General features: G+C 38.0%; 1 protein-coding gene across 7 annotated transcripts in view; it reads right to left on the bottom strand.

Moving 5' to 3' along the window:
• Positions 1–26,020, bottom strand: part of LOC126471511 (uncharacterized) — a 51,697-nt gene that overhangs the window by 14,432 nt on the left and 11,245 nt on the right. The window contains exons 3-6 of one of the 7 annotated variants that reach the window (XR_007586318.1): positions 24,844–24,979; positions 15,426–15,628; positions 10,669–10,824; positions 7,067–7,168 (exon numbers count right to left, since the gene is read on the bottom strand). Coding sequence is in view for 1 of the 7 variants with exons in the window: in XM_050099732.1 (XP_049955689.1) it covers positions 24,844–24,979 (136 nt within the window). In the remaining 6 variants the exon portion in view is untranslated. The remainder of the gene's footprint in view (positions 1–7,066; positions 7,169–10,668; positions 10,825–15,425; positions 15,629–24,843; positions 24,980–26,020) is intronic. The other 6 variants (XR_007586319.1, XR_007586316.1, XR_007586320.1 and 3 more) reach the window with 6 other exon arrangements.

The raw sequence follows: 26,020 nt of genomic DNA, 5'->3' as shown, positions 1-26,020 counted from the left end.
GTGCATACCAAATTGCTAACTCTAATGAGAAGCTCTTACTTTTGGATGTCCGACAGAGAATAGTGATGTTTTTTCTATCAAAGAAAAAAGGATCAGTACCAAAACAAAGAGGACCACAAGGAAGCAAATTGATGGGAGGACGGGTGAGCACAGATGTACGACTAGATCCAGGAAATATTTTCTTTGTGCCAAGTAAAACACAGAAGAGATGTGCTTACTGCAAGAAAAAAACAACAAAAATTTGTGATAGGTGCAATGTTGGTGTACATGACAAGTGTTTTGCTTCATTTCATACTGAATATACATTCCATAACATTAAAATATTCTTTATTTAATGTTTGTGTTGCTTCTTACAATATTATGCATGGAGAATAAGATTGTGAATTTGGATAGCGCATTTGGCCAATGTCCCAAAAATGGGACTTCTGTAGTTTTTGTTCTAATAAACTGAAACTTTTCAAAACAACTTTTTATTCAATTTATCACTCAATGTAACATATTTATGTATAAAAGTTTGCAAAAAAAAGATCCAATAGAGTTTTGGCCAGTAAAGGGTTAAGGGAAAACCAGATGTAACACAAAATGTCTGGCAGAAAATCTGCTACAGGAACTACATCACAAACCCCGACTGCTCACAGATTATGCAAAGGACAATGGTAACATCCCCCCCATGAACCATGGACCTTGCCGTTGGTGGGGAGGCTTGCGTGCCTCAGCGATACAGATAGCCGTACCGTAGGTGCAACCACAACGGAGGGGTATCTGTTGAGAGGCCAGACAAACGTGTGGTTCCTGAAGAGGGGCAGCAGCCTTTTCAGTAGTTGCAAGGGCAACAGTCTGGATGATTGACTGATCTGGCCTTGTAACATTAACCAAAACGGCCTTGCTGTGCTGGTACTGCGAACGGCTGAAAGCAAGGGGAAACTACAGCCGTAATTTTTCCCGAGGGCATGCAGCTTTACTGTATGATTACATGATGATGGCGTCCTCTTGGGTAAAATATTCCGGAGGTAAAATAGTCCCCCATTCGGATCTCCGGGCGGGGACTACTCAAGAGGATGTCGTTATCAGGAGAAAGAAAACTGGCATTCTACGGATCGGAGCGTGGAATGTCAGATCCCTTAATCGGGCAGGTAGGTTAGAAAATTTAAAAAGGGAAATGGATAGGTTGAAGTTAGATATAGTGGGAATTAGTGAAGTTCGGTGGCAGGAGGAACAAGACTTCTGGTCAGGTGACTACAGGGTTATAAACACAAAATCAAATAGGGGGAATGCAGGAGTAGGTTTAATAATGAATAGGAAAATAGGAATGCGGGTAAGCTACTACAAACAGCATAGTGAACGCATTATTGTGGCAAAGATAGATACGAAGCCCACACCTACTACAGTAGTACAAGTTTATATGCCAACTAGCTCTGCAGATGACGAAGAAATTGAAGAAATGTATGATGAAATAAAAGAAATTATTCAGATTGTGAAGGGAGACGAAAATTTAATAGTCATGGGTGACTGGAATTCGAGTGTAGGAAAAGGGAGAGAAGGAAACATAGTAGGTGAATATGGATTGGGGGACAGAAATGAAAGAGGAAGCCGCCTGGTCGAATTTTGCACAGAGCACAACATAATCATAACTAACACTTGGTTTAAGAATCATGAAAGAAGGTTGTATACATGGAAGAACCCTGGAGATACTAAAAGGTATCAGATAGATTATATAATGGTAAGACAGAGATTTAGGAACCAGGTTTTAAATTGTAAGACATTTCCAGGGGCAGATGTGGACTCTGACCACAATCTATTGGTTATGACCTGTAGATTAAAACTGAAGAAACTGCAAAAAGGTGGGAATTTAAGGAGATGGGACCTGGATAAACTAAAAGAACCAGAGGTTGTACAGAGATTCAGGGAGAGCATAAGGGAGCAATTGACAGGAATGGGGGAAATAAATACAGTAGAAGAAGAATGGGTAGCTTTGAGGGATGAAGTAGTGAAGGCAGCAATGGATCAAGTAGGTAAAAAGACGAGGGCTAGTAGAAATCCTTGGGTAACAGAAGAAATATTGAATTTAATTGATGAAAGGAGAAAATATAAAAATGCAGTAAGTGAAACAGGCAAAAAGGAATACAAACGTCTCAAAAATGAGATCGACAGGAAGTGCAAAATGACTAAGCAGGGATGGCTAGAGGACAAATGTAAGGATGTAGAGGCCTATCTCACTAGGGGTAAGATAGATACCGCCTACAGGAAAATTAAAGAGACCTTTGGAGATAAGAGAATGACTTGTATGAATATCAAGAGCTCAGATGGAAATCCAGTTCTAAGCAAAGAAGGGAAAGCAGAAAGGTGGAAGGAGTATATAGAGGGTCTCTACAAGGGCGATGTACTTGAGGACAATATTATGGAAATGGAAGAGGATGTAGATGAAGATGAAATGGGAGATATGATACTGCGTGAAGAGTTTGACAGAGCACTGAAAGACCTGAGTCGAAACAAGGCCCCCGGAGTAGACAATATTCCATTGGAACTACTGACGGCCGTGGGAGAGCCAGTCCTGACAAAACTCTACCATCTGATGAGCAAGATGTATGAAACAGGCGAAATACCCACAGACTTCAAGAAGAATATAATAATTCCAATCCCAAAGAAAGCAGGTGTTGACAGATGTGAAAATTACCGAACTATCAGCTTAATAAGTCACAGCTGCAAAATACTAACACGAATTCTTTACAGACGAATGGAAAAACTAGTAGAAGCCAACCTCGGGGAAGATCAGTTTGGATTCCGTAGAAACACTGGAACACGCGAGGCAATACTGACCTTACGACTTATCTTAGAAGAAAGATTAAGGAAAGGCAAACCTACGTTTCTAGCATTTGTAGACTTAGAGAAAGCTTTTGACAATGTTGACTGGAATACTCTCTTTCAAATTCTAAAGGTGGCAGGGGTAAAATACAGGGAGCGAAAGGCTATTTACAGTTTGTACAGAAACCAGATGGCAGTTATAAGAGTAGAGGGGTATGAAAGGGAAGCAGTTGTTGGGAAGGGAGTGAGACAGGGTTGTAGCCTCTCCCCGATGTTGTTCAATCTGTATATTGAGCAAGCAGTAAAGGAAACAAAAGAAAAATTCGGAGTAGGTATTAAAATTCATGGAGTAGAAATAAAAACTTTGAGGTTCGCCGATGACATTGCAATTCTGTCAGAGACAGCAAAGGACTTGGAAGAGCAGTTGAATGGAATGGACAGTGTCTTGAAAGGAGGATATAAGATGAACATCAACAAAAGCAAAACAAGGATAATGGAATGTAGTCTAATTAAGTCGGGTGATGCTGAGGGAATTAGATTAGGAAATGAGGCACTTAAAGTAGTAAAGGAGTTTTGCTATTTGGGGAGCAAAATAACTGATGATGTTCGAAGTAGAGAGGGTATAAAATGTAGGCTGGCAATGGCAAGGAAAGCGTTTCTGAAGAAGAGAAATTTGTTAACATCCAGTATTGATTTAAGTGTCAGGAAGTCATTTCTGAAAGTATTCGTATGGAGTGTAGCCATGTATGGAAGTGAAACATGGACGATAAATAGTTTGGACAAGAAGAGAATAGAAGCTTTCGAAATGTGGTGCTACAGAAGAATGCTGAAGATTAGATGGGTAGATCACATAACTAATGAGGAAGTATTGAATAGGATTGGGGAGAAGAGAAGTTTGTGGCACAACTTGACCAGAAGAAGGGATCGGTTGGTAGGACATGTTCTGAGGCATCAAGGGATCACCAATTTAGTATTGGAGGGGAGCGTGGAGGGTAAAAATCGTAGAGGGAGACCAAGAGATGAATACACTAAGCAGATTCAGAAGGATGTAGGTTGCAGTAGGTACTGGGAGATGAAAAAGCTTGCACAGGATAGAGTAGCATGGAGAGCTGCATCAAACCAGTCTCAGGACTGAAGACCACAACAACAACAACAACAACAACAACAACAACAACAACAACAATGGTAACTTCCGAAAATTCTCAAAAATACACATTTATTTGCATTGATATACAATGAAATTCAGGGGTGATGTATACTTTGGCTGAGCTGTGAACCACAAAGCATTGATTTGCTACATAAATTACGTATACAAAACACTGGTAGCACTAACTTACAAAGTATAGTTTTGCAGGCATCTCAAAATTCTGAAACTAAACTATTTCTCACATAATTGGACAACAAAATAAGAGACAGACTATTTTGAATGAGGATGATAGGCATACTGTTCTAAAAATTTTTGAAAGAGCACAATTTAGTTTAAGCCTACAATTGACGCTAATAGTACTAGTTTATCACGGGATTCCCAAATGTTTGAAATTTCACAACATATCAGAATTCAAACAAGTATCGATACAATCAATGAAAAATTATGCAGAAGTGACATGAACAGCAAAATATACAAATATAGAACTTCAAACAGACACATCATCTAGTACAAACAGTCCCCACATAAGGGAAAATTCCTAAGTCAGCTTTATTTAAATGGGCAAATAAAATAAATAACAAAACTGGAAATTGTCCCTCCTCTTGCAATGAATTGCTACTGGACAACTGCTTTTGTACATTAAATGGAGAGTACAGTACACATCTAATTAACACCAATGGATTTCTTTTCGCAGAATAACAATCTTCGGATACTGTACTGCATAGTGTGGGAATTCTGAGACATTCTGGGTTGCTGCAGAGTGATTCATTTTCTAAAATAGACAATGTGTAGTGGTGTACACTGTTAACACACTAGGCATATTACACGGGCCACTTGTTCACTCCTTTTGTACACACATCACTTAGACTGAGGTAGCAATGGAGTTTAAAAGAAGACATTCATACATGGCACTGAATTTAAGATAGAAGTGAATTTAAAGCAGTATTTGGAATCTCTTCATGCAATAAACCAACAGTCTGCTGCTGATTTAATGATTTCTGAGACACACTCTTCAAGACTGAAGTCAATAATGACAGCCACTACTGAAAGAAACTAGCTTCACCTCTGGATAATGATGACTGAAGAGGACAGCTCCCCACTGCCTCTACCAACAAAATGAATGCAATCTTTGGATCAGATCAGAACTAGTTTGTTGAGTTCCTGCATGGCAATCTTCAGATCAGAAAAATAGTTGTGAAGATCAGAAAAATAGTTGTTAGATACAACACCTTTTAACACTTCAGTAAAAAAACTTGCTGCTAAATCCTGATAATAAACAGTTGAAAAATTTGATTCTCAGCGGTCAAAAGCAGCATACAATAACTAATGACAGAAAACAACTGTACCAATCTTAGAAACAAACATGTGATAGACCTTCTCAAACACACCCATATGGCAAAAGTGAAAAAGAGGACACAAAAATTATTAATGTCATTGGATGAAAATGATATTTTTCAACTTAAGATAATAGAGTTACTAAAAATATTTTTAATTAAGCAACTAGTTTCAACTCGAAAAGCCATTTTTCGGTTTACACACATAGCGAGGTCCCACAGAAATAAAAAGGCAGCAAACTCACACTATGTGCTACTGTTCATCATGGCTTACAAATTACAGTAGAAATGCTACTGTTTGTTGTACTTTAAAAACATTTAAAATGACTTTTTGGGCCAGAACTACCTGTACAGGGTGATTCAAAAAGAATACCACAACTTTAAAAATGTGTATTTAATGAAAGAAACATAATATAACCTTCTGTTATACATCATTACAAAGAGTATTTAAAAAGGTTTTTTTCACTCCAAAACAAGTTCAGAGATGTTCAATATGGCCCCCTCCAGACACTCGAGCAATATCAACCCGATACTCCAACTCGTTCCACACTCTCTGTAGCATATCAGGCGTAACAGTTTGGATAGCTGCTGTTATTTCTCGTTTCAAATCATCAATGGTGGCTGGGAGAGGTGGCCGAAACACCATATCCTTAACATACCCCCATAAGAAAAAATCGCAGGGGGTAAGATCAGGGCTTCTTGGAGGGTAGTTGACGTTCAGGTAGTTACGGACAGATAAGTGCCAATGTGGTGGTGCTCCATCCTGCTGAAATACGAATTATTGTGCTTCTTGTTCGAGCTGAGGGAACAGCCAATTCTCTAACATCTCCAGATACTGTAGTCCAGTTACAGTAGCACCTTTGAAGAAAAAGGGACCAAAATCTTTATTGGCTGAAATGGCACAGAAAACGTTCACCTTAGGCGAGTCATGTTCATACTGAGTTGTTTCCCGCGGATTCTCAGTGCCCCATGTACAGACATTGTGACGGTTGACTTTCCCGTTAGTGTGGAAAGTTGCTTCATCACTAAACACAATCTTCGAAACGAAAGATTCATCTGTTTCCATTTGAGCAAGGATAAAAACACAGAAATCGATTCTTTTAATCTGATCAGCTGCAGACAGTGCTTGAACCAATTTCAGACGATAAGGTTTCATAACTAACCTTTATCGTAGGACTCTCCATACAGTTGATTGTGGAATTTGCAGCTCTCTGCTAGCTCTGCGAGTCGATTTTCCTGGGCTGCGAACAAATGCGTGCTGGATGCGTGCTACATTTTCATCACTCGTTCTCGGCCGTCCAGAACTTTTCCCTTTGTACAAACACCCATTCTCTGTAAACTGTTTATACCAACGTTTAATATACCACCTATCAGGAGGTTTAACACCATACTTCGTTCGAAATGCACGCTGAACAACTGTCGTCGATTCACTTCTGCCGTACTCAATAACACAAAAAGCTTTCTGTTGAGCAGTCGCCATCTTAGCATCAACTGACGCTGACGCCTAGTCAACAGCGCCTCAAGCGAACAAATGTACAACTAAATGAAACTTTATACCTCCCTTAATTTGCCGACAGATAGTGCTTAGCTCTGCCTTTTGTCGTTGCAGAGTTTTAAATTCCTAAAGTTGTGGTATTCTTTTTGAATCACCCTGTATAATTAAGGAGAGGTCTTATTAAAATACAACAGCTTAAATGCAAAAAATATCACCTTCATTCATTATGAAGGTTGTCGTAATGTCAGAGACATTTTGAATGTATCACGCATATGTAAATTTAATTACCTGAGCAGATCAGTATCCTTCATCACTCCAAGTAATGTTGTAAACAGGATATGCAGTCTTCAGAATTTCTACTGTCTTGCTGTGGTCTGCCTTCCCAAACCCCTGAAATGAAGCAGTCTTTGGGTATTTTAAAACTAAAGTACAATTAAACAGTGTGCTACATATCACAATAATAATTAAACACTAAAACGAGAACTCTTAACTACAACTACATCATAAGTAACCGATGTGCTTGTACGTACACTAAAAATGCATCTAATACAGAGCACATGAAACCGTAAAGCAATCTGAAATTTTCTAAACCACACATCACAACACAAAAGCAGCAGAAAAAGGGAGTGTGTAAAGACCTTCAGAACAGATGTGCAATATGCAGCATCAGAATTAATTTTTCTATTGATGGGTCTGGCATTGTACACAACACTGAAACACAAGCAGCAGTAATCGTGCAAAAACATTAAACACGTACCCACAATCTGCAACTGTATTAACTGTGTTAAATGAAACAGGTAGGTCACAAAATGTGTGAAACACAGTCTGAAAAGTATAAAATAGGTGCGAGGGGTACAGAGGAATCATTTGGTCTGCTCCAAGTGCAAGTAATTGTTGATTTGAGTAATTATGACAACTGTCCTGGCAACTGGAAAAAGTCTTGTAAAAACACCAGGCTCACCACAATTCATGTGCTGCCGTAACTATACTCAATCAAAAGATACAGAAGCTGGTAATAATAATAATAATAATAATAATAATAATAATAATAATAATACAGATTAAGTGTGGAATATACCAAGGAGACTCATTAAGTCCTTTCTGGTTCTGCCTTGCTCTGAACCCACTATCCAACATGCTAAATAATACAAATTATGGATACAATATTACTGGAACATACCCACACAAAATCACACATTTGCTATACATGGATAATCTAAAACTACTGGCAGCAACAAATCAACAACTCAACCAATTACTAAAGATAACAGAAGGATTCAGCAATGATATAAGTATGGCTTTTGGAACAGACAAATGTAAGAAAAATAGCATAGTCAAGGGAAAACATACTAAACAAGAAGATTACATATTGGATAACCACAGCGACTGCATAGAAGTGATGGAAAAAACGGATGCCTATAAATATCTAGGATACAGACAAAAAATAGGAATAGATAATACAAATATCAAAGAAGAACTAAAAGAAAAATATAGACAAAGACTAACAAAAATACTGAAAACAGAATTGACAGCAAGAAACAAGACAAAAGCTATAAATACCTATGCCATACCAATATTGACCTACTCATTTGGAGTAGTGAAATGGAGTAACACAGACCTAGAAGCACTCAATACACTTACACGATCACAATGCCACAAATATAGAATACATCACATACATTCAGCAACAGAAAGATTCACATTAAGCAGAAAGGAAGGAGGGAGGGGATTTATCGACATAAAAAACCTACATTATGGACAGGTAGACAATTTAAGAAAATTCTTTCTAGAACGAGCAGAAACTAGCAAAATAAACAAGGCAATCACTCATATAAATACATCGGCTACACCACTGCAATTTCATAACCACTTCTACAACCCTTTAGATCACATAACATCAACAGACATGAAGAAAGTAAATTGGAAAAAGAAAACACTACATGGCAAGCACCCGTATCATCTAACACAGCCACACATCGATCAAGACGCATCCAACACATGGCTAAGAAAAGGCAATATATACAGTGAGACAGAAGGATTCATGATTGCAATACAGGATCAAACAATAAACACCAGGTATTACAGCAAGCATATTATTAAAGATCCCAATACCACAACGGATAAATGCAGACTTTGTAAACAACAAATAGAAACAGTAGATCACATCACAAGCGGATGTACAATACTAGCAAATACAGAATACCCCAGAAGACATGACAATGTCGCAAAAATAATACATCAACAGCTTGCCTTACAACATAAACTTTTAAAACAACACATTCCTACATACAAGTATACACCACGAAATGTACTGGAGAATGATGAATACAAATTATACTGGAACAGAACCATTATAACAGATAAAACAACGCCACATAACAAACCTGATATCATACTCACCAATAAAAAGAAGAAATTAACACAACTAATCGAAATATCCATACCCAATACAACAAATATACAAAAGAAAACAGGAGAAAAAATTGAAAAATACATCCAACTGGCTGAGGAAGTCAAAGACATGTGGCATCAGGATAAAGTTGACATCATACCAATTATACTATCAACTACAGGAGTCATACCACACAATATCCACCAGTACATCAATGCAATACAGCTACATCCAAACATATATATACAGCTACAGAAATCCGTAATTATTGATACATGTTCAATTACCCGAAAGTTCCTAAATGCAATATAACACATACCGTACAGTTAAAAGGAAGTGACGCTTGATCAAGGTCCGCGTCACTCCATTTTTAACCGGACTTAACGTCTGAGAAAGTGAAGGTAATAATAATAATAATAATAATAATAATAATAATAATAATAATAATGTCATAAAATTATGGGACAGAAGATTCTCTCTCTCTCTCTCTCTCTCTCTCTCTCTCTATCTCTCTCTCTCTTGCTACATATACAACTCTCTCTCGCTATATATACAAGTGGAAGCAAGGATTGTGGCCTCAAAAGTAATCTGAAAGGTGTAAGAAAAAATCATGAATCAGATTGAACAGCACAGTTGGTATCAGCATTGTCCACGGAAGACAAGGTTTCAGGATGTAGTCCTGGCCCGGCACACAGTTTTAATTTGTCAGGAAGTTTCATAATCATGGCTGCTACCCAGAACAACAGTAGCCATTTCAACCATAACACTTGTCCACAACACCACACACAAATTATTGTACACGGTTGTAAGAAGCATGATGATGATGATTTACAGGTATTAACATCTGGTGACATTTGCTTCTGACCATATAACAAGGTATTCTATAATTTGTGCCATGTAACCGAAGCAGAAACTGCTTTCCCATGGAGGAGCTTGGCGTATAACATTCTTAAAAACTTTAAAAATACTTGAATTATAGGGCACACAACGTATGAACAGAAACTTCACTGTTCTTAAAATATTTTTTGTTAACTGTGGTCTGCAGCTTATACGAATTGTAGAAATGACATCACGTAACACTTTAAGCTGTTCATAAATTTTTTTTACGATGCAACCAGTTTTGGTCAGAGACCATTCTTGAGCACCTGTTGTACCCACAGCATGGAAACAGGAAAAATTCAGGCAAAAAGGATACTTCAAAATTGTAATAACAATACATACAATGCTTGTGGATATTTAATTTATATTTCTGACATTGTATTCTTTTGATATATATAGTTTTTGCTGGTAATCAAATTCTGTAAGTGTTGCTTGTATTGTTACTATAATTTTCAAACATTCTTTTCATCCCAAATTTTCCCGTATCCACGATGTATATACAACAGGTGCCTGAAAATGGTCTTCAACTGAAACCAGTCACACAGTAAAAAATTAAGTTGAATAACAGCTCAAGATGACACATACTGTCATTTCTACAACTCACTGCTTTAGGTATCACCTGTGAGTAGCTGTACACTTTGATGACCTTGGCACTGGGGTCGTGCTGTATTCTGCCACCACCAGTGCACTCGGTATCAACACCGAGGCCTTTCACCCTGTCCATCGTCTCATCGTAGACGTCCGAATGGAAGCCAACTCACTTGTATTCTCGCACCTAGTAGCAGGAACCATAGTCAAACTTTGAACAAAATGTATCAAGAGTACTAAGCAAGAAGAAAACACAAAAGTAACAACGTGAGTGGAAATTGTGGCATCAAAAATAATCTGAAAACATAACTTAAAGGAGCTGTTGTTATATCCACTATCTATAGGAAACACAAACAGGAGCTTCTGTTTTTTTTTTTTTTTTTTTTTCATACCTACTGCAAATGCAAATGAAAGCTTTTGTATATTCGGACATGTGTTCTCTCGGAAAACACTGAACATAAAGTAAATCATCTAGCTGACAAGGTAGTTGGCAACATCAGCACACGGCTTTTGGAGAACGGATTAATACTTCACTGCCAACAACTGAACTCTTGTAAAATAGAAATAGTCTTGTCCTGAGCTGGTCGAACAGACATTTTAAATTCTTAAGACTGAAGATAGATGAAAAGCTCTCTCAGAAGTATCATGTTCAACACCTTAAGCAGAAAATGAACACTTCTGTCTTCACTATACACTATGTCTTGGACACAAACACAAAAGCTTGTTTACTTTTGCTCTGTTATCTCATATGGTGTTATAGTTTGGGGCAATTCTGTGCACTTCGCAAGAATATTCTCATCCCTCAAAAATGCAGTCAGCAAGCTCTGCAGTGCCAGCTTGTGAACATTCAGGGTTGCCGCAAGTTTCCCCAAGTGACGTTCCCCGATTTCCAGCAACTTTTAGCATTTTTCCCTGACAAATTTCGAGGTCTCAAGAGCAAGTAAAGACATAAGTTCACAAAAAAAAATGTAAGGACTTCTGTATTTCTTCCCCTCATGAGCAAAAATCTTAAGTACTAATGTCAGCATCTTTTGTAATGAACAGTTTTTAGATGGAGAAAGAAAGACGATGGTATATAATATTCCATGAAGACCACTGATGTTATTTTATTTCAATAAAACTAAACATATTTGGTGACACAAATACGCATTTCCTTGGAGTCGCAAGACAGATTTAAAATACCTACACTGATTTCAGAAATAACCTCAGAAAAAAGTAGGCCTATTGAAAGAAGTATATAAGGCAGGCCAAAATATACAGGTACATAGCATACAAACCGCCTGTGACTGCCGCAAGTTGTTCTTCCTATCACTCATACTTTCTAATATACAGGGTGTACATTACATCTGGGAACACTTTCAATTATTTATTGCACAAGAACCAAACATAGCACAGATATCACACATATGTCATTTTGAAGAGAAACCCTGAAAGTTCTTTTTCATGTATACCACCACAGCATACTTTGGTGATTTGCCGATAGCACCAGTCATAAACATGGCAAGTTCAGGTGCGGAGCGAGCTTTCTGCGTGTTGGAGTTCGACAAAAAAAGTGTGTGCTACAGCTGTTCAATGGATGTTTAGAACAAAGTACAGTAAGAAACCACCAATAAGGAAGGCACAACAAATTTATTATGACCGGTTGCTTGTGCCCAGCACAGAGAAGCAGACATCCCAGTGTGAGTGAAGTGAATTTGGATTGCATACCAGAGACATTCATAAGGAGTCCAAAGAAATTGGTGCGTCGTGCATCCCATGAACTCGAAATGGCTCCACTGACTGTGGCAAGTCATGCGACAGAAGTTGTCTATGAAACCATTCAAATTGGAGCTAGGGTAGAAGGTCAATAACAACGACAAAGACAAGTGTTTTGAGTTTTGTTCACAGTTGCAACAATTGAATAAGGACGGGGATGGAATTTTTGATCGCTTAAGTTTTAGCAATGAAGCCACTTTTCACACTAATGGGAAAGTGTACAGGCATAATTGTCGAATCTGGGGTGCAAAGCATCCACACTAATACATTGAATTTGGGTGTGATTCGCTAAATGTAAATGTTTTTTGTGCTTTGTCGTGTCGAAAACTGTACGGGCCATTCTTCTTCGCCAAGAGAACTGTCACTGGATATTCCTACTCGGATATGTTGCAGCAATGGCTGATGCCTCAGATGCAATTGGGCTCTCCGTTCATCTTTCAGCAGGATGGGGCTCCACCCCATTTTCATCGTTAAGTTTGTGGGTACCTGAATACGGAGCTGCCGCATCGATGAACTGGCCGTGCTACAGAAGGGAACAGCTGTTTCATGAAATGGCCTCCCTGATTACCAGACCTCACTCCGTGTGACTTTTTTTCTGTGGGGACACATTTAAGATCCGGTGTATGTATGGTCTCTACCACGTGATGTAGCGGAGCTCCGGGAGAGAATACGAGAAACAAATATCACAATCGACGATGCCATGCTGGGACAGGTATGGCACGAATTCGATTACTGTATTGATGTCTGCCGGGTCACTCATGTTTCGCATACTGAATGTTTGTAAAAAAAAAAAAAAAAAGATATGTACATCCTGTATAAATTATTTTCTAAGCCCCAAAATGTACTAGAATAAATAAAATGTTTATAAAACAATGTACCGCACAATGTACTTGCAGTGAGAAAGTCACAATTCCTGAACTCCATCGCCCATGGCCTCTGGCCTGCGAGGAGCACCACAGTCCTGAGTCCTCGGATAAATCACGAAAACCCACTGCATTATACCACACACAAACAGAGCCGGCCTGGGAACAGATCGGCGAGACTAGATCCGATGGGCAGGGCTTGCACATTATTGGGAAACGATGGGCTTCAAATCGGCAGACCCAATCCGTTAGAGAGACCCACAGAAATGACCTGTGGTTTTGGCCCATCATGGAAGTCCATTCATGTGGCCAGCTTTACACAAGTCACTGACATTATGTTGACGAAATGAGATGGTGGTGGTAAATCCATCAATTTGTGCAAATACTCTGAGAATTAATGCTAATGAAGATAGGTAGCAACTCACCGTAAAGATGATCGCTGAACCATGGACAGACACGTAGAAAAGACAATCACACTCTCACAACTAAATTTTTGGCCATAGCCTTTCTTGGAAAATAACACACACACACACACACACACACACACCACACACACACACACACATATTCACACAATCACTCAGACACAACTCGTGCACATTTGACCGTTGTCTCCAGCCACTGGGTCAACAATCTCCAAGAATCATATCAAAACAAACCACCCCTCACGCCTCCCATCGGCAGCTACTAGGCTAGTGGCAAGAAGTGGTGGCAGCACTGACTGCAAGCTGAGGGGAGTGGTAGGAAGTGGAGAAGCAGTAAGAATGAGGGAGTAGGGAAGCGGTGCATGTATTAAGCTGCACCCAGCCAGCGACGATGCAGGAAATCCCAGTAAACAAACTGTTTCATCTACTGAGACAAAAAACTAGATTTCTCCAGGTTTTTTTTTTCCAAATTTCCCAGCAGGGCAGAAAAAAAGAGTGATACACCTAAGTATTCAAATCCACACACGAAGGTTACCTTGTGGTATGCTAGAATTCCGCACAGGAGGCCCTCACAATACATGAGAACTTCTCTATGCAACATGTAATTTATCCTAATTTCTCTTAATTTCATATTTTATTAATTCTGTAATTTTTTGTTTATAAATTTTATATTCAGCTTTCTGTAAACAAGGTACCACCTCATCCCACGAGCTTTGGCTCAAAGTCTCAAGATATGCGATAAAAAAAATAAATGTCAATCCCAAAACCTCACACGCCAATATAATGATCTGCATGCAATCATTCTGTTGATAATGGCACATTAAATTTGGGGGGGGGGGAAAAAAACTGATGTCCTTGATAATTCAAAGTTGTCATTTAAAGTCACAATTGTATGTATTATAGAACATTGTACAGGAAAAATGGAGTTGTAAATGTAGCTGTGTTTTAGTGAAAACAACGTTTTTTTCAAATGATGGAGAACCAATGGAATACTTGTTGGTAACATCTGCTCTATACCATAAAACAGCACAGTACGGCACTTTATGAAGTTTAGTCAAAGGCCTGTTTTGTGAGATAATTTCTTTCTGGAAGTTGAATGCATTGCTTCCGTCACCAAAGCAGGCGTTAAAAAAAAAAAAAAAAAAAATGCATTCAGCCCACTCACATCATTACATCATTAGTGCAAACCAGACGATATTTCTCGTGTAAATCTACACAGCTATCTGGCAGTTCACACTTAAGGATACATGGCATTTTTCCAGCTCAATATTATGTAAAAATCAACACCTATTTCTTTCAGGCACTGTTTATAATGTATATGTTTTAAGATTTTTTTGTTGATATCAGGTAATAGAGCACACTTTCTAAACAAATTAGAAGTATTTTGAATATTTTTGAACCTGCTTAGAGTTATTTAAAAAAAGTAACAAGGAAATTCTTCCTCAAACTGAGGTACCATTTAATCCAATGTTATACATTTGAAGGAGACCAAATTTTTACCAGACATGCATGACATGGCTGAGGTACTAGACCTATTTAATTCCACCTATTACGTATATTACAAGGATAAAAAAGTATCACATCTTACATTTAATATTTATAATTTTTTCCTAATAAAAATGTTATTTTTTCAATGATTTAGCTGATTCTGCAATAAAGCTTAGGTCTACTACATAAGTATGGACTACCGAAAGTTACAGAAAAAATTAGAGCAATGCTTTCTAAACTTTAGGAAATATTTGTACCTGAATTCTGAAGAAAACAACTTGCGGGAAATTGCGAATGAACATATGAGTCCAATTAAACTGTGCCTCAGAACATTCCTGAAGCATAGTCTACATCCTGCAGCCTTTCTTCATCTTCAAGCTTCCTCTTGGCATTCCTTTTAGCACTTCTTGCTTCTTTGGTAACTTGAAGAGCGAATCTTTCAACTTCATGCACCCGTTGTCTGTCACACAGAAGAAATTGATCTTTCATATTAGAGCCACATTTTATGCCTAAATTTCTCAGGACTTCCTACCTTCCTATCACTCCATCATTGAAACATAGCACACCATCTAGTACACCAACTATTAATGTATTTATTCCTACAAAAACATTCTTGAGTAATCTTTCCCGTATGGAATGGTTGAAACTTTCATTTGTATTCTGAGTGCCCCCATGAAGACATTTACCGTATTTACTCGAATCTGAGCCGCACTTCTTTTCCGGTTTTTGTAATCCAAAAAACCGCCTGCGGCTTACAATTGAGTGCAAAGTAAGCGGAAGTTCTGGAAAATGTTGGTAGGTGCCGCCACAACTAACTTCTGCTGTCGAATATATGTAGCGCTACACAGGCATGCTTTGCAGGCACAAAGATAAATACTGGCGCCAAACCCTCTGCATGAGTGTATTAAAAAAAAAAAAAAAAAAAGAAAAAGGGGTGGCAGACAAGTTTTTCCTCCGCCTCGAGTTTTGACCACTGCATTTTCATACATTATCCAACGAAGTAAATACAAATTCCGTATTGTGCACCTTTGAATGTAGCAGCATTTCAATGCACTACGAAAATCCCACTGCCAAGACTGTTTGGGATGTTTGTCAATATGGCCAACTCTACGTTCTGAATTTTTTCCTAACTGTGAGAAGAGATGGTTCCTTACAGGAACTTTTATGAATTGTGAATAGCATGCAGTATTCTCTTCACATAAGAATAATTAGAATATAAACATTTTGCCATGTATTCTTTCGTGTTTGCTGCTAACTCATTTAAATCCTGTCTGCCTAATAAACTACGAAACTAGAGTGAGACAACAGCAAACGCGGAAAAATATAGATATCATCCCATGTTTATATCTGTATTATTCTTATGCCTAATAGTGATACAGTCAGAAATGAAGCACGGCAATTGACTAGATTTTTAAATCTAAGATGACTAATTTCAATGCAGAATGTAATGTACTAAAGAGGTGCCTGCAAAGATTTTCAAACGGAGAAAAATTTTCGCTAAACTCCCGTTCAGAATATCTTCTATCATACGCTGTCTATTATTTGTTTCTTGTTGATCATTCTCAAAGAAAGCAGGAGTGTAGGTAACAGCAAATAGCAGTCTCTTGCCATTGTTTCGCTAACGAAGTACGCGAAAGAGGAAGGGTACCCGTATAATACGGATGGAGCGCCTGACGCATAATAATGGCTACCTGGTAAAGCTTAACTACTGAGCTTACGACTCGAACCAAACTACTGTAGCTGTATTTGACCTAAATTGTGTCTCATATTACAATGGACCAACTTTGTTTCGATTTGGAGGTGCGGCCTAAAACTTTTCTCTCCCCTTGAATTTCAAGTCTCAAATATCAGGTGCGGCTTAGATTCGGGAATTTTTTTTTTCCTGGATTTCGAGTCTCATTTTTCAGGTGCATCTTAGATTCGAGTAAATGTGGTACTAAGCAAAACAGGGTCCACTCAGGTCTCTAAAAATTGGTTTTATTTCATTCATAACAGGCTCAAGAAGATAATGCTTATGATATTTTGATAGTATATTTGACCACTTTCTTTTGCTTTTTGGTAACCACACCTAAGAATCTGCTCCTTTAGTGCAAAGTCCATGAACAGTGTGGTCATCTGTGGACAACTTATGAAAGTAGGTGGCCCATACAGCTTTCCTCATTGCTGTATCATCATTCAGAGGTGCAGTTTGTCTAATGGCCAGTCCTTAATACCTCTGAAGGAGGTCTATTTCAGTTTCTGTCAATCTGTCTCAGCCAGACAGAGATTTTCCATCAGATAGCAATTTTCCTTTCATTTCTCTTCTTAGCTTCCTCAATCTAGCACCCATCCTCTTTTGCAAATGTCCACAACACTCCAGTTTTGTTACGAAGCTATCACCATAAACATTGAACTCATTAATTTTATTGAAAGCTTTAGATTCCCCTTCACCTAGGTACTTTGTATATCTAACGTTATAAACGGGCACTGACCTCTGAAATAATTTTAGAGCTCCATCACACTCCATACCTCTACTGTAACCATCATAATTATTATAACACTGATGTTCAATAATCCTTCAGTTTTACTATGGCAGGTGTGGCAATAATTAGATAAGCACTCAACATCAAAAACTTTTCCATTCTCCACAGAAGTAGCACTTAAAACACCATTCAAGGAACGATGTCCTCGATGTTGCCATGTCCCATCAAGTGCAACAGCAATGTCCCTTGTTTCACTAATATTAACAGTTTTTTCTACTGCACATTTCACAGATGCTTTAGACACAACCGTCAAGGCACCTAAAAGTATTCTTATGTACTTGCTGAACCTACTGGGAGGAGGAAGGTCAATCAAATGACAAAACGTTTGTGCAGCCTTTTTTTCCTTTTCCTATTGCACGCATTGCGTACACTAACTTCAAATTCACATCATATGAATTATGCACAATGTTCGAAGTCATTTTCGAGGTAGATTTATTGCAGGATCTACACAGACCAACTAATTTTGACGCTAAACCCTTCCTGCTACTTTGTTGTTCAGTTATTTCCAGACAGCCTACACCATCACATTGTTTACATTTTTCCACTTCCTTTATAAAAGAAGATAAGATACCCACACCAACAACAACAAATCCACTACAAACAGCGTCATTTTTAACACAAAAATTTGAATCACCAGGAGGCGTGCCATGTGCGAATTTCTTCACTGAAGAACTGACACGTACGTTACTTTCAACAGTGTGGCTTGTTTTGTTTGTCAACTGGTTACCACAGAATTTCCTTTTATTGAATTTCTTGATGTGTGGCACACTAAAAAATATGTATTTTCACAAATATATGTAGCACTTGGGAAACAAAATTTTATTAACATGTGAACAAACTGCTTCAGAACACAAAAGTAAATACTTGCAAAGATAATCATTTACAGACGCTAGAAACCTGCACTGTTACCAACATATACAAAGTATCATACATATAATCGCTGGAAACAGAAAGAAAGTGCACAGTTCTTTTCAAAATAATACTGGTTTCTGTAACAGAAATAAAGGGGGCATGGCAGTATACAAGGTGCGAATGTAAAGTAATGACACTGATGTGAAAAAAAAATGTTGCTTACAGTTTTAGTCAATTTTCGTGTTGTCTCCTTCAAAGTTCCCTTCAGATTGTACACACTTTTTTTAGCACTTCTGTCATTGATGGTAACATTTCTGGAACTCATCTTCTGTAATATCCTCCAAGACCTTCGTCACAGCTTTTGGGACATCTTGTGTTGTTTGAAAATGGTGTCCTTGACCACCATTTTGACTCTTTGACAGAGAAAAAAGTTGCAAGGAGCAATATTTGGTGAATAAGGTGGCTCTGGTAGTACTGAAATTTGTTTTGAGGTAAAAAATTATTGTACTGACAGAGCAGTATGGGATGGTGCATTATCGTGATGCAGAATCCAATTATCAGCAATGTTATTATTAGACGAACCGTTCCTCGATTGATGTGTAGCTCTCCTGCAATCATTTTCATGGATAACCTTCTATCAGATTTTACGAGTTCATGCACCCTGGCCAAGTTGACATCCGTCCGTGAGGTTGACAGTCGTCCACTGCAGTCTTCATCTTCAACATTTGTTCTGCCTTCACTAAACATTTTATGCCAATCAAAAACTTGAGCTTTTGACATAATCTCCTCTCCAAAAGCCTTCTTAAGCTTACCGTAAGTTGTCGTCGCGTTTTCACTCAATTTAACGCAAAAAGAAATGGCATACTGTTGCGCAATATTATGCAGTTCCATTTCTGTGATGAGAGACACTAACACGTGTTAACTTATTACAGCACAACTCATGACTGAGCAGTTGCTTCAACATGCCGCTTGGACTAGAAGCGGCTTAAAGACCAAGGTCACAGATATTGTGCCTACGCAAGCCTGCAGGGGTGCCACACCTTGCAAAGAAAATCAGTCTCATTACTTTATTGTCGCACCTCGTACATGACCGTAACTTTAAAATTTGGTATGTATAGGTCTTTTTTCATTTCAAACCCTACAGTGTATATATCAATGTAATCAGGAAAGACTATAGAATTTAATAAAGTCATTTAAAAAATTTTGATTTTTCCACCATTTATAAGTATCCTGTATCCTTAAGTGTTCGGCAGAGGATTCATCGAAAAGCCTTCAGACTATTTCTGTAACATTCCACTCTTCAACAGCACTGGGGAAAAATATCATTTAAATCTTTCTGTGGGAGCTCTGATTTCTCTTACTTTATCACGATAATAATTTCTCCCTATGTAGGTGGGGCCAACAAAATATTTTGCCATTCAGAGGAAATTTCCTGAAAACATCTCATCATAACAAAAAACACCTTTGTTTTAATGACTGTCAGCCCAACTTGTATATCATGTCAGGGTATACGCGGACAAGGAAAAAAAATTCCCAGATTTCTCAGTCAAAAATACACTTTCTCCCAAGTGAAAACATACTTTTTCCCTGTTAACTGACGGTATATTTTCTCTTGGAACTGTATAACTTGTAAGTCCGTTGATTATGGTTTTATACACGGGCGTAGAATTTCCTGGCGCTTTAGGAGAAAAAAAAAAAAACCACGCATTTTGGAAAGATCTTTGATGTGCAGCAACATGTATGCTGTATATTTTTGTATTAGGAAAGTATAAACTCGAATTCCACCAAACACGGCATGTTACTTTCCAAAGCATTGAAATTGAGATTGGGATGTGCTTTTGTAAGTTAGTCATAGCTCATTTCATGCGATTTCGCCAGCCGATCACAGCAGGTATTCAGAGCTTAGGACACGTGATGTAGTCAACCAACAGCAACATCACTGTTAAGTAGCGCGAACACACAAACAGAAAAAGTTAATGGTTCAAATTAATGTAAATAGAGTTGCTAAACGAAACGCAAAGCCTTCACATATAATATTGGTCTATCAGATTAATACGCTGCAAGAGAAGCTAAGCTTTCACATAAAATGTTGGTCTTTTATGCGCGTATTACAATTTAAGATGTATCACACAAAGGTGCCAGTAAAATTTTTAATAACGACATAAATGTCTGATCTTCCAGGCTCAAAATTCATCTAAATGGCTCATCATCAAAGAGTTGATTTTTAAATGAGAGTCAAACACTTTGTGATTTAAGAAATTCATCGTACATTACCTCACATAGTTCTGGTGTAACTGCTAGAATGGTACATTGATGGTAACGATTTTCAACCCACCATTCGAAATATTTTCCCACGACCTGTTAGAAATAGGTTCGTTTCTGCAGTTGCCAGAGAGCGCCAGATGACAGGCATCACTGCGCAAGCGCAGCTACAATGTCGTAGGGAGCCCGCATGTTCGTACGTGTGAAACAATAAAAGATATTACATTATGTAAGAAACAAGACATCAGAGGATACTCCAAGAGAATCGGAATTTCATGGCCCATACTAAAATGTTCACATTTAAAGTGCAAATTTGTATGTCCAGAATCCCACGACCTGTTATTAAGCTTTTCTATGTGGTTTTTGGGATGTAAATTTTCTTCGAGTACCAGTACTGGCCTGTCTCATGTTTGGTTCTTTATTATGGCGTAATGCCAAATGTGCTAGAAGTTGAAAATGTGCACTTGAAATGCAGCAAACACAGTGTGTGGAATTAAACACTTTGTCTCAAATATATTGTCTGCCTTAGTGGAAAAGATTAATGAAAGAAAATTTCTTTGGCAAACCAACAAAAATAACTTCATTGTTCTAAAAGGCAATTAATGCTTGACTGTCAGAAAGATGGAAATAAAATAAAATCTGCAACTAATAACACAGTTTAGCCTTCCATAATTATGTGAATGTATTTTAATTCACTTGATAGCTCCCGGCCACAGAAATCTGTTTTGTCTTCATTTGACGTGGGAGCAGTAAATGAAGAGGAAACAGCAAAAACACTAAATGTAAAAATGGGTCACGTGGAGACTACCCACTTCCCAACTGTAATTCAGACGGTTCTGCGCATCAGTCCCGGATCTCTAAAATTTCCGAACCGGGGCAATACCCCGCCATCCCCTCGAGCGTTTGAGATAGGACGTTAAAAAAAAAATTTTATGGATGATGTGACTTACCAAATGAAAGTGCTGGCAGGTCGACAGACACACAAACAAACACAAACATACACACAAAATTCAAGCTTTCGCAACAAACTGTTGCCTCATCAGGAAAGAGGGAAGGAGAGGGAAAGACGAAAGGATGTGGGTTTTAAGGGAGAGGGTAAGGAGTCATTCCAATCCCTGGAGCGGAAAGACTTACCTCAGGGGGAAAAAAGGACGGGTATACACTCGCGCACACACACACATCCATCCACACATATACAGACACAAGCAGACATATTTAAAGACCATTTTTTGTGGGGGTGTTGTGAGGGTGACATGGTATTAGAAGGTGGAAAGTGTAACATGAGGTTGAAATGAAAATGAAAGATAAAAATATATGGGTAGAGATACAGGTGAACTAGAAAGCAACTGGAGATCTGGTATGAAAAAAGGCGAAAAAGTGTAGGTTAAGTTGAGACAGCAATGTGCATAAAGGTTAGGTGGTTGTGTTGCTGCTAAAACACGTTAAAGGACGGACAAATTCGGGAAAATTTCGAAAAAACGTGTAATATGTCTGCTTGTGTCTGTATATGTGTTGATGGATATGTGTGTGTGTGTGTGTGTGTGTGCGCGAGTGTATACCCGTCCTTTAAGTTCATTTTGTAGTGCACGTCTTTCTGAAGGGTCTGATGCATGCAACATGTGTGTTCGAGGAAATTTTTCGCTCTGTGGAATTGAAATGTGTATATTTTGTAATGGATGCCATCAAACCATATTCAGGTCTCCTGTTTACAGTTGGCCGGTTTGACATTCTGTCCCTCTTTTTTTTTAAAAGAAAGAACTCTTCAGAAAATCTGCACTCTTTGTTCCCTATCAGCTCACAACTTGCTGCTTTGTGTGACATAAAATTAAATATAGGATACATAAACCCAGTAAAGACATGAGACAAGCAAGACAATACATGTTTCTTCAATCCTTAGCTCCTAGAATTTTTTACCCTCTAATCTTGGTACAGCTTTACATGGAGTGCTTTCCTTCTGTGAAAGAATCTATTACCTCATCAAAGTTCGTCAAACATTTTGCTACACGAAAAGTCGAAATGTCGTTGTCTAATACTGAAAAAGCTGTTAATACAAATAGGACCCAAGACTGGTGTTGTTTCCTGATCTGATTACATCTATTTTGTCACTGTCTGCTAGATAAAACAAAATAGGCCTTTCTAATACTACAACAATTGTAATACACACAAAATAAATGAGACTGTTTTGGCACAAACGGTCTTTTTTGTAAGGACAGAAAATAATTCACAAAGTACCCATATCAAATGCCTATTAGGCCAACTACAAGCAAAAAGCTTTACGTTAGGAAATAGTTTCACACTTCATTCATACACTCCAGTTTCTCAAGCACGAGATCGAAAAGTAGTAGTATGAAATTTTTATACGAACTTGGAATCGTCATATTGTTCCATAATTTGTGTGATGCCCCCATTTCTTCTCCTTCATCATTCTAACAAACAGTCTTGTTATCACTAATTCTGTAACTATTCCTGCCAATGCCAAAGCTTATTTGCAGGTTAACTTCATTAACTCTACCAGAATCACCGGTTTAGCTATCCCGTGATTATTTTCCGGTTAGGCATTGTTACATGGTCGTACAACACGTTTTCCGTGCTTCTTCCAGAACAGAACCTAAAGTAGCTGCTAGCTGTGGACTGCACAACTCGCCCTTACTAGTATAGCGATCTGCCCAAAAATTTTTTGTCAAAATTTCATTTTCTTGTATACACCGAGAAGGTAATACGTAATCATTCTTACCTGTTATTCGTTTATTTCCACTCCTGTAGTCTGAATCTATGGATTCCGCTAGTAATTACAACAACGCTCATCATTCGCAAACACAATCAACCACACAATCAGACAGCGGTTGGCATTCATCCATTCAGCCTTACTTCGCTCAGCTCTGTCAGATTCCACTGACAGAGGAAACATGTACACTACGCACGCATTCACAAATCAACTTGCGATTCATTCAAAATCAACTAGAATGTGTTAAAAATGTTCAAAAACCGACAGGGATGAGTTTCAAAGTAATATGAATAATCAATAAACTAACAAACTAACGTGCGCTGGATGCGAGTCGCTTTGTGAAACAAGGTTTCCTCCCCCCCCCCCCCCTCAAGAATATGAATTTGCCCCCCCCCCCCTTCCCTAGATTTGGACCTCCTGCGCATGTATAAATCTGGCAGCTTGGGCGCTCCAGTAAAATTTTTCCCGGTAGCATCTAGCTGCTTGCTGCGACTGCTTACACAGCCAACAATTTCTGTAGCCAGAAGCGGGAGAAGGTACTACTCAACTGTGCATGTGCATGATCGAGCTCGTAACTGTTAAAATGAATTTAATGTAAACAGTTGTGACGTCACGCTCAGCGGAGGCAAATTGCTGTTACAAAGCATTGCACAGTCTTCCTAAAGCCTTTGACACATTTTACTGTTGGCGTACACTTGTATGAGCACCGTTTTGTTGCTGTATATGGTGCATTTCCCTTGAAATTTAAGTTTTATTTTCGTTTTTTCTCTTGTTCATGTTTTATTGCTGCAGTATTGAGACACAGTAATATCCTTTGTTAGAGTATTGGTTCTTACCAATCAAAATTACAAAAATTTAACTGAAAACAAAAACAATGAAAAATTTCCCGGGTTTTTCCCCGGATCTTCTGGGTCGTATACACCCTGCATGTCCATGGCGCACTCCCCCTTCTTAGCAATAAAACAACATAAGTTGCTCTTCTTTGAATGCTTTTTCATATCCTCTGTCAACACTATCTGGCAAAGATACCATAGCACACAGGGCCATAACTGTAGTTCAACAGTGTTTCAGTGAAAATCTTTTGTGTGTTTTCAGTTGTATCGCCATCCACCATCTCACTTCCAATTTAACAGTAAACACTGAAACACTATGTTATGCAGATAACAACCAACCTTAGGCTACAATTCCCCATTGCAAGTCACCGACATCAAAAGAAAAATTCAACTGAGAAAATTGAAAAATGATGCAAACGACTGTCTCTCAAATAATAATGTATCACAAAGTTGACCAAATATTAGTTTACCAGTTACTGACCACTAATTTGCTCGGTTCTTTGCCATCAGGACCCTCTGGACCAAAGACATGTATTAGAACATACTTAAATGTTCCCTCTGGGTCGATATCCACATCAGGAACAGCGGCAAGCTTCTCTGCTGCTGTCATTAGTGTCCTGTTAAACAGGTGTTAAAATTATTCCAGAAATATTTATATACAACAGGTGAGAGAAGAGTAGTGGTGCAGTCACAATGTAAACAATACAATTCTGCCTCTAGGATTTATACTGGAAAAAATGTTTCCTTCAGAGAAATAATGATCTAATATTTGGATTTTGAAACGTGTGCCTATTAAGTAAATACAAGCATTCTGTGGAAGATCGTACACCATCCAAACCATAAAACTATCAATGAATTGTATCCAAAGGGAAACATACTTGAGAAAGCCATAAAATTACAAAGAGAGACAACTGCATTTTCGTAGAAAGAATTCGCTGGGTGAATTCCTTCATGTTTGGTGGACTCAAAAATATTTTTTAAAAACATTTATTGGTTATCGTTTAGAAAGAGCAGCCATTTTTGTTTCAGGCTGCAAGCATTCTTACACTTTTATAAGTGTCTGTGGTTTTTTAAATTATTCGGTAATGGATTGCCCCAGACCTTTCATATAAGAGGTATTTATTTCAGCAGACACTGGACTATAAATTAAAACCATGATCACCCTGCTGAATGTATTAGGGAATACACTTTTAATGTCTCAAAGTTGTTGGTTGTAAATTTAAAAAACCCATTTTTAATACTATCTTTCCAAAGAGTAGTTTCTTAGCCTTAATACATTTTGTGGTATTACACTACTCAGTACAGATACCTTTTTTTTTTTTTTAGAGAAACAATTATGACAAGCTTATACTTAAAAACACTTTAAAAACAAATGTTTTGAATTTTTTCATTCTTTGGTCTGCAAATCTTTGTTAATGGACCAGATATAAATCTGAAAATTACACATTTAATAGACCTTTATGATATCAAACTTCTGTATAAATTTCAACCTTGAGATTCCATGGACAAAAAAAATTTCAAATATGAGTCAAAAATATGTTTCTTACTGTTTGCAATATCTGGGCTGATGGAAACAGTGTATAAATTACATAACTTAAAAATATCTAGGATAACTCTTTAAAAAATGATACAATTCATTACATTATCCCGTTTTCAAC

This window comes from Schistocerca serialis, chromosome 3 (genome assembly GCF_023864345.2).
Source record: "Schistocerca serialis cubense isolate TAMUIC-IGC-003099 chromosome 3, iqSchSeri2.2, whole genome shotgun sequence".
NCBI classification, from domain to species: domain Eukaryota; kingdom Metazoa; phylum Arthropoda; class Insecta; order Orthoptera; family Acrididae; genus Schistocerca; species Schistocerca serialis.
Note: the sequence above shows the minus strand (reverse complement) of the source record. Positions and strands in the feature narration are given on the sequence as shown.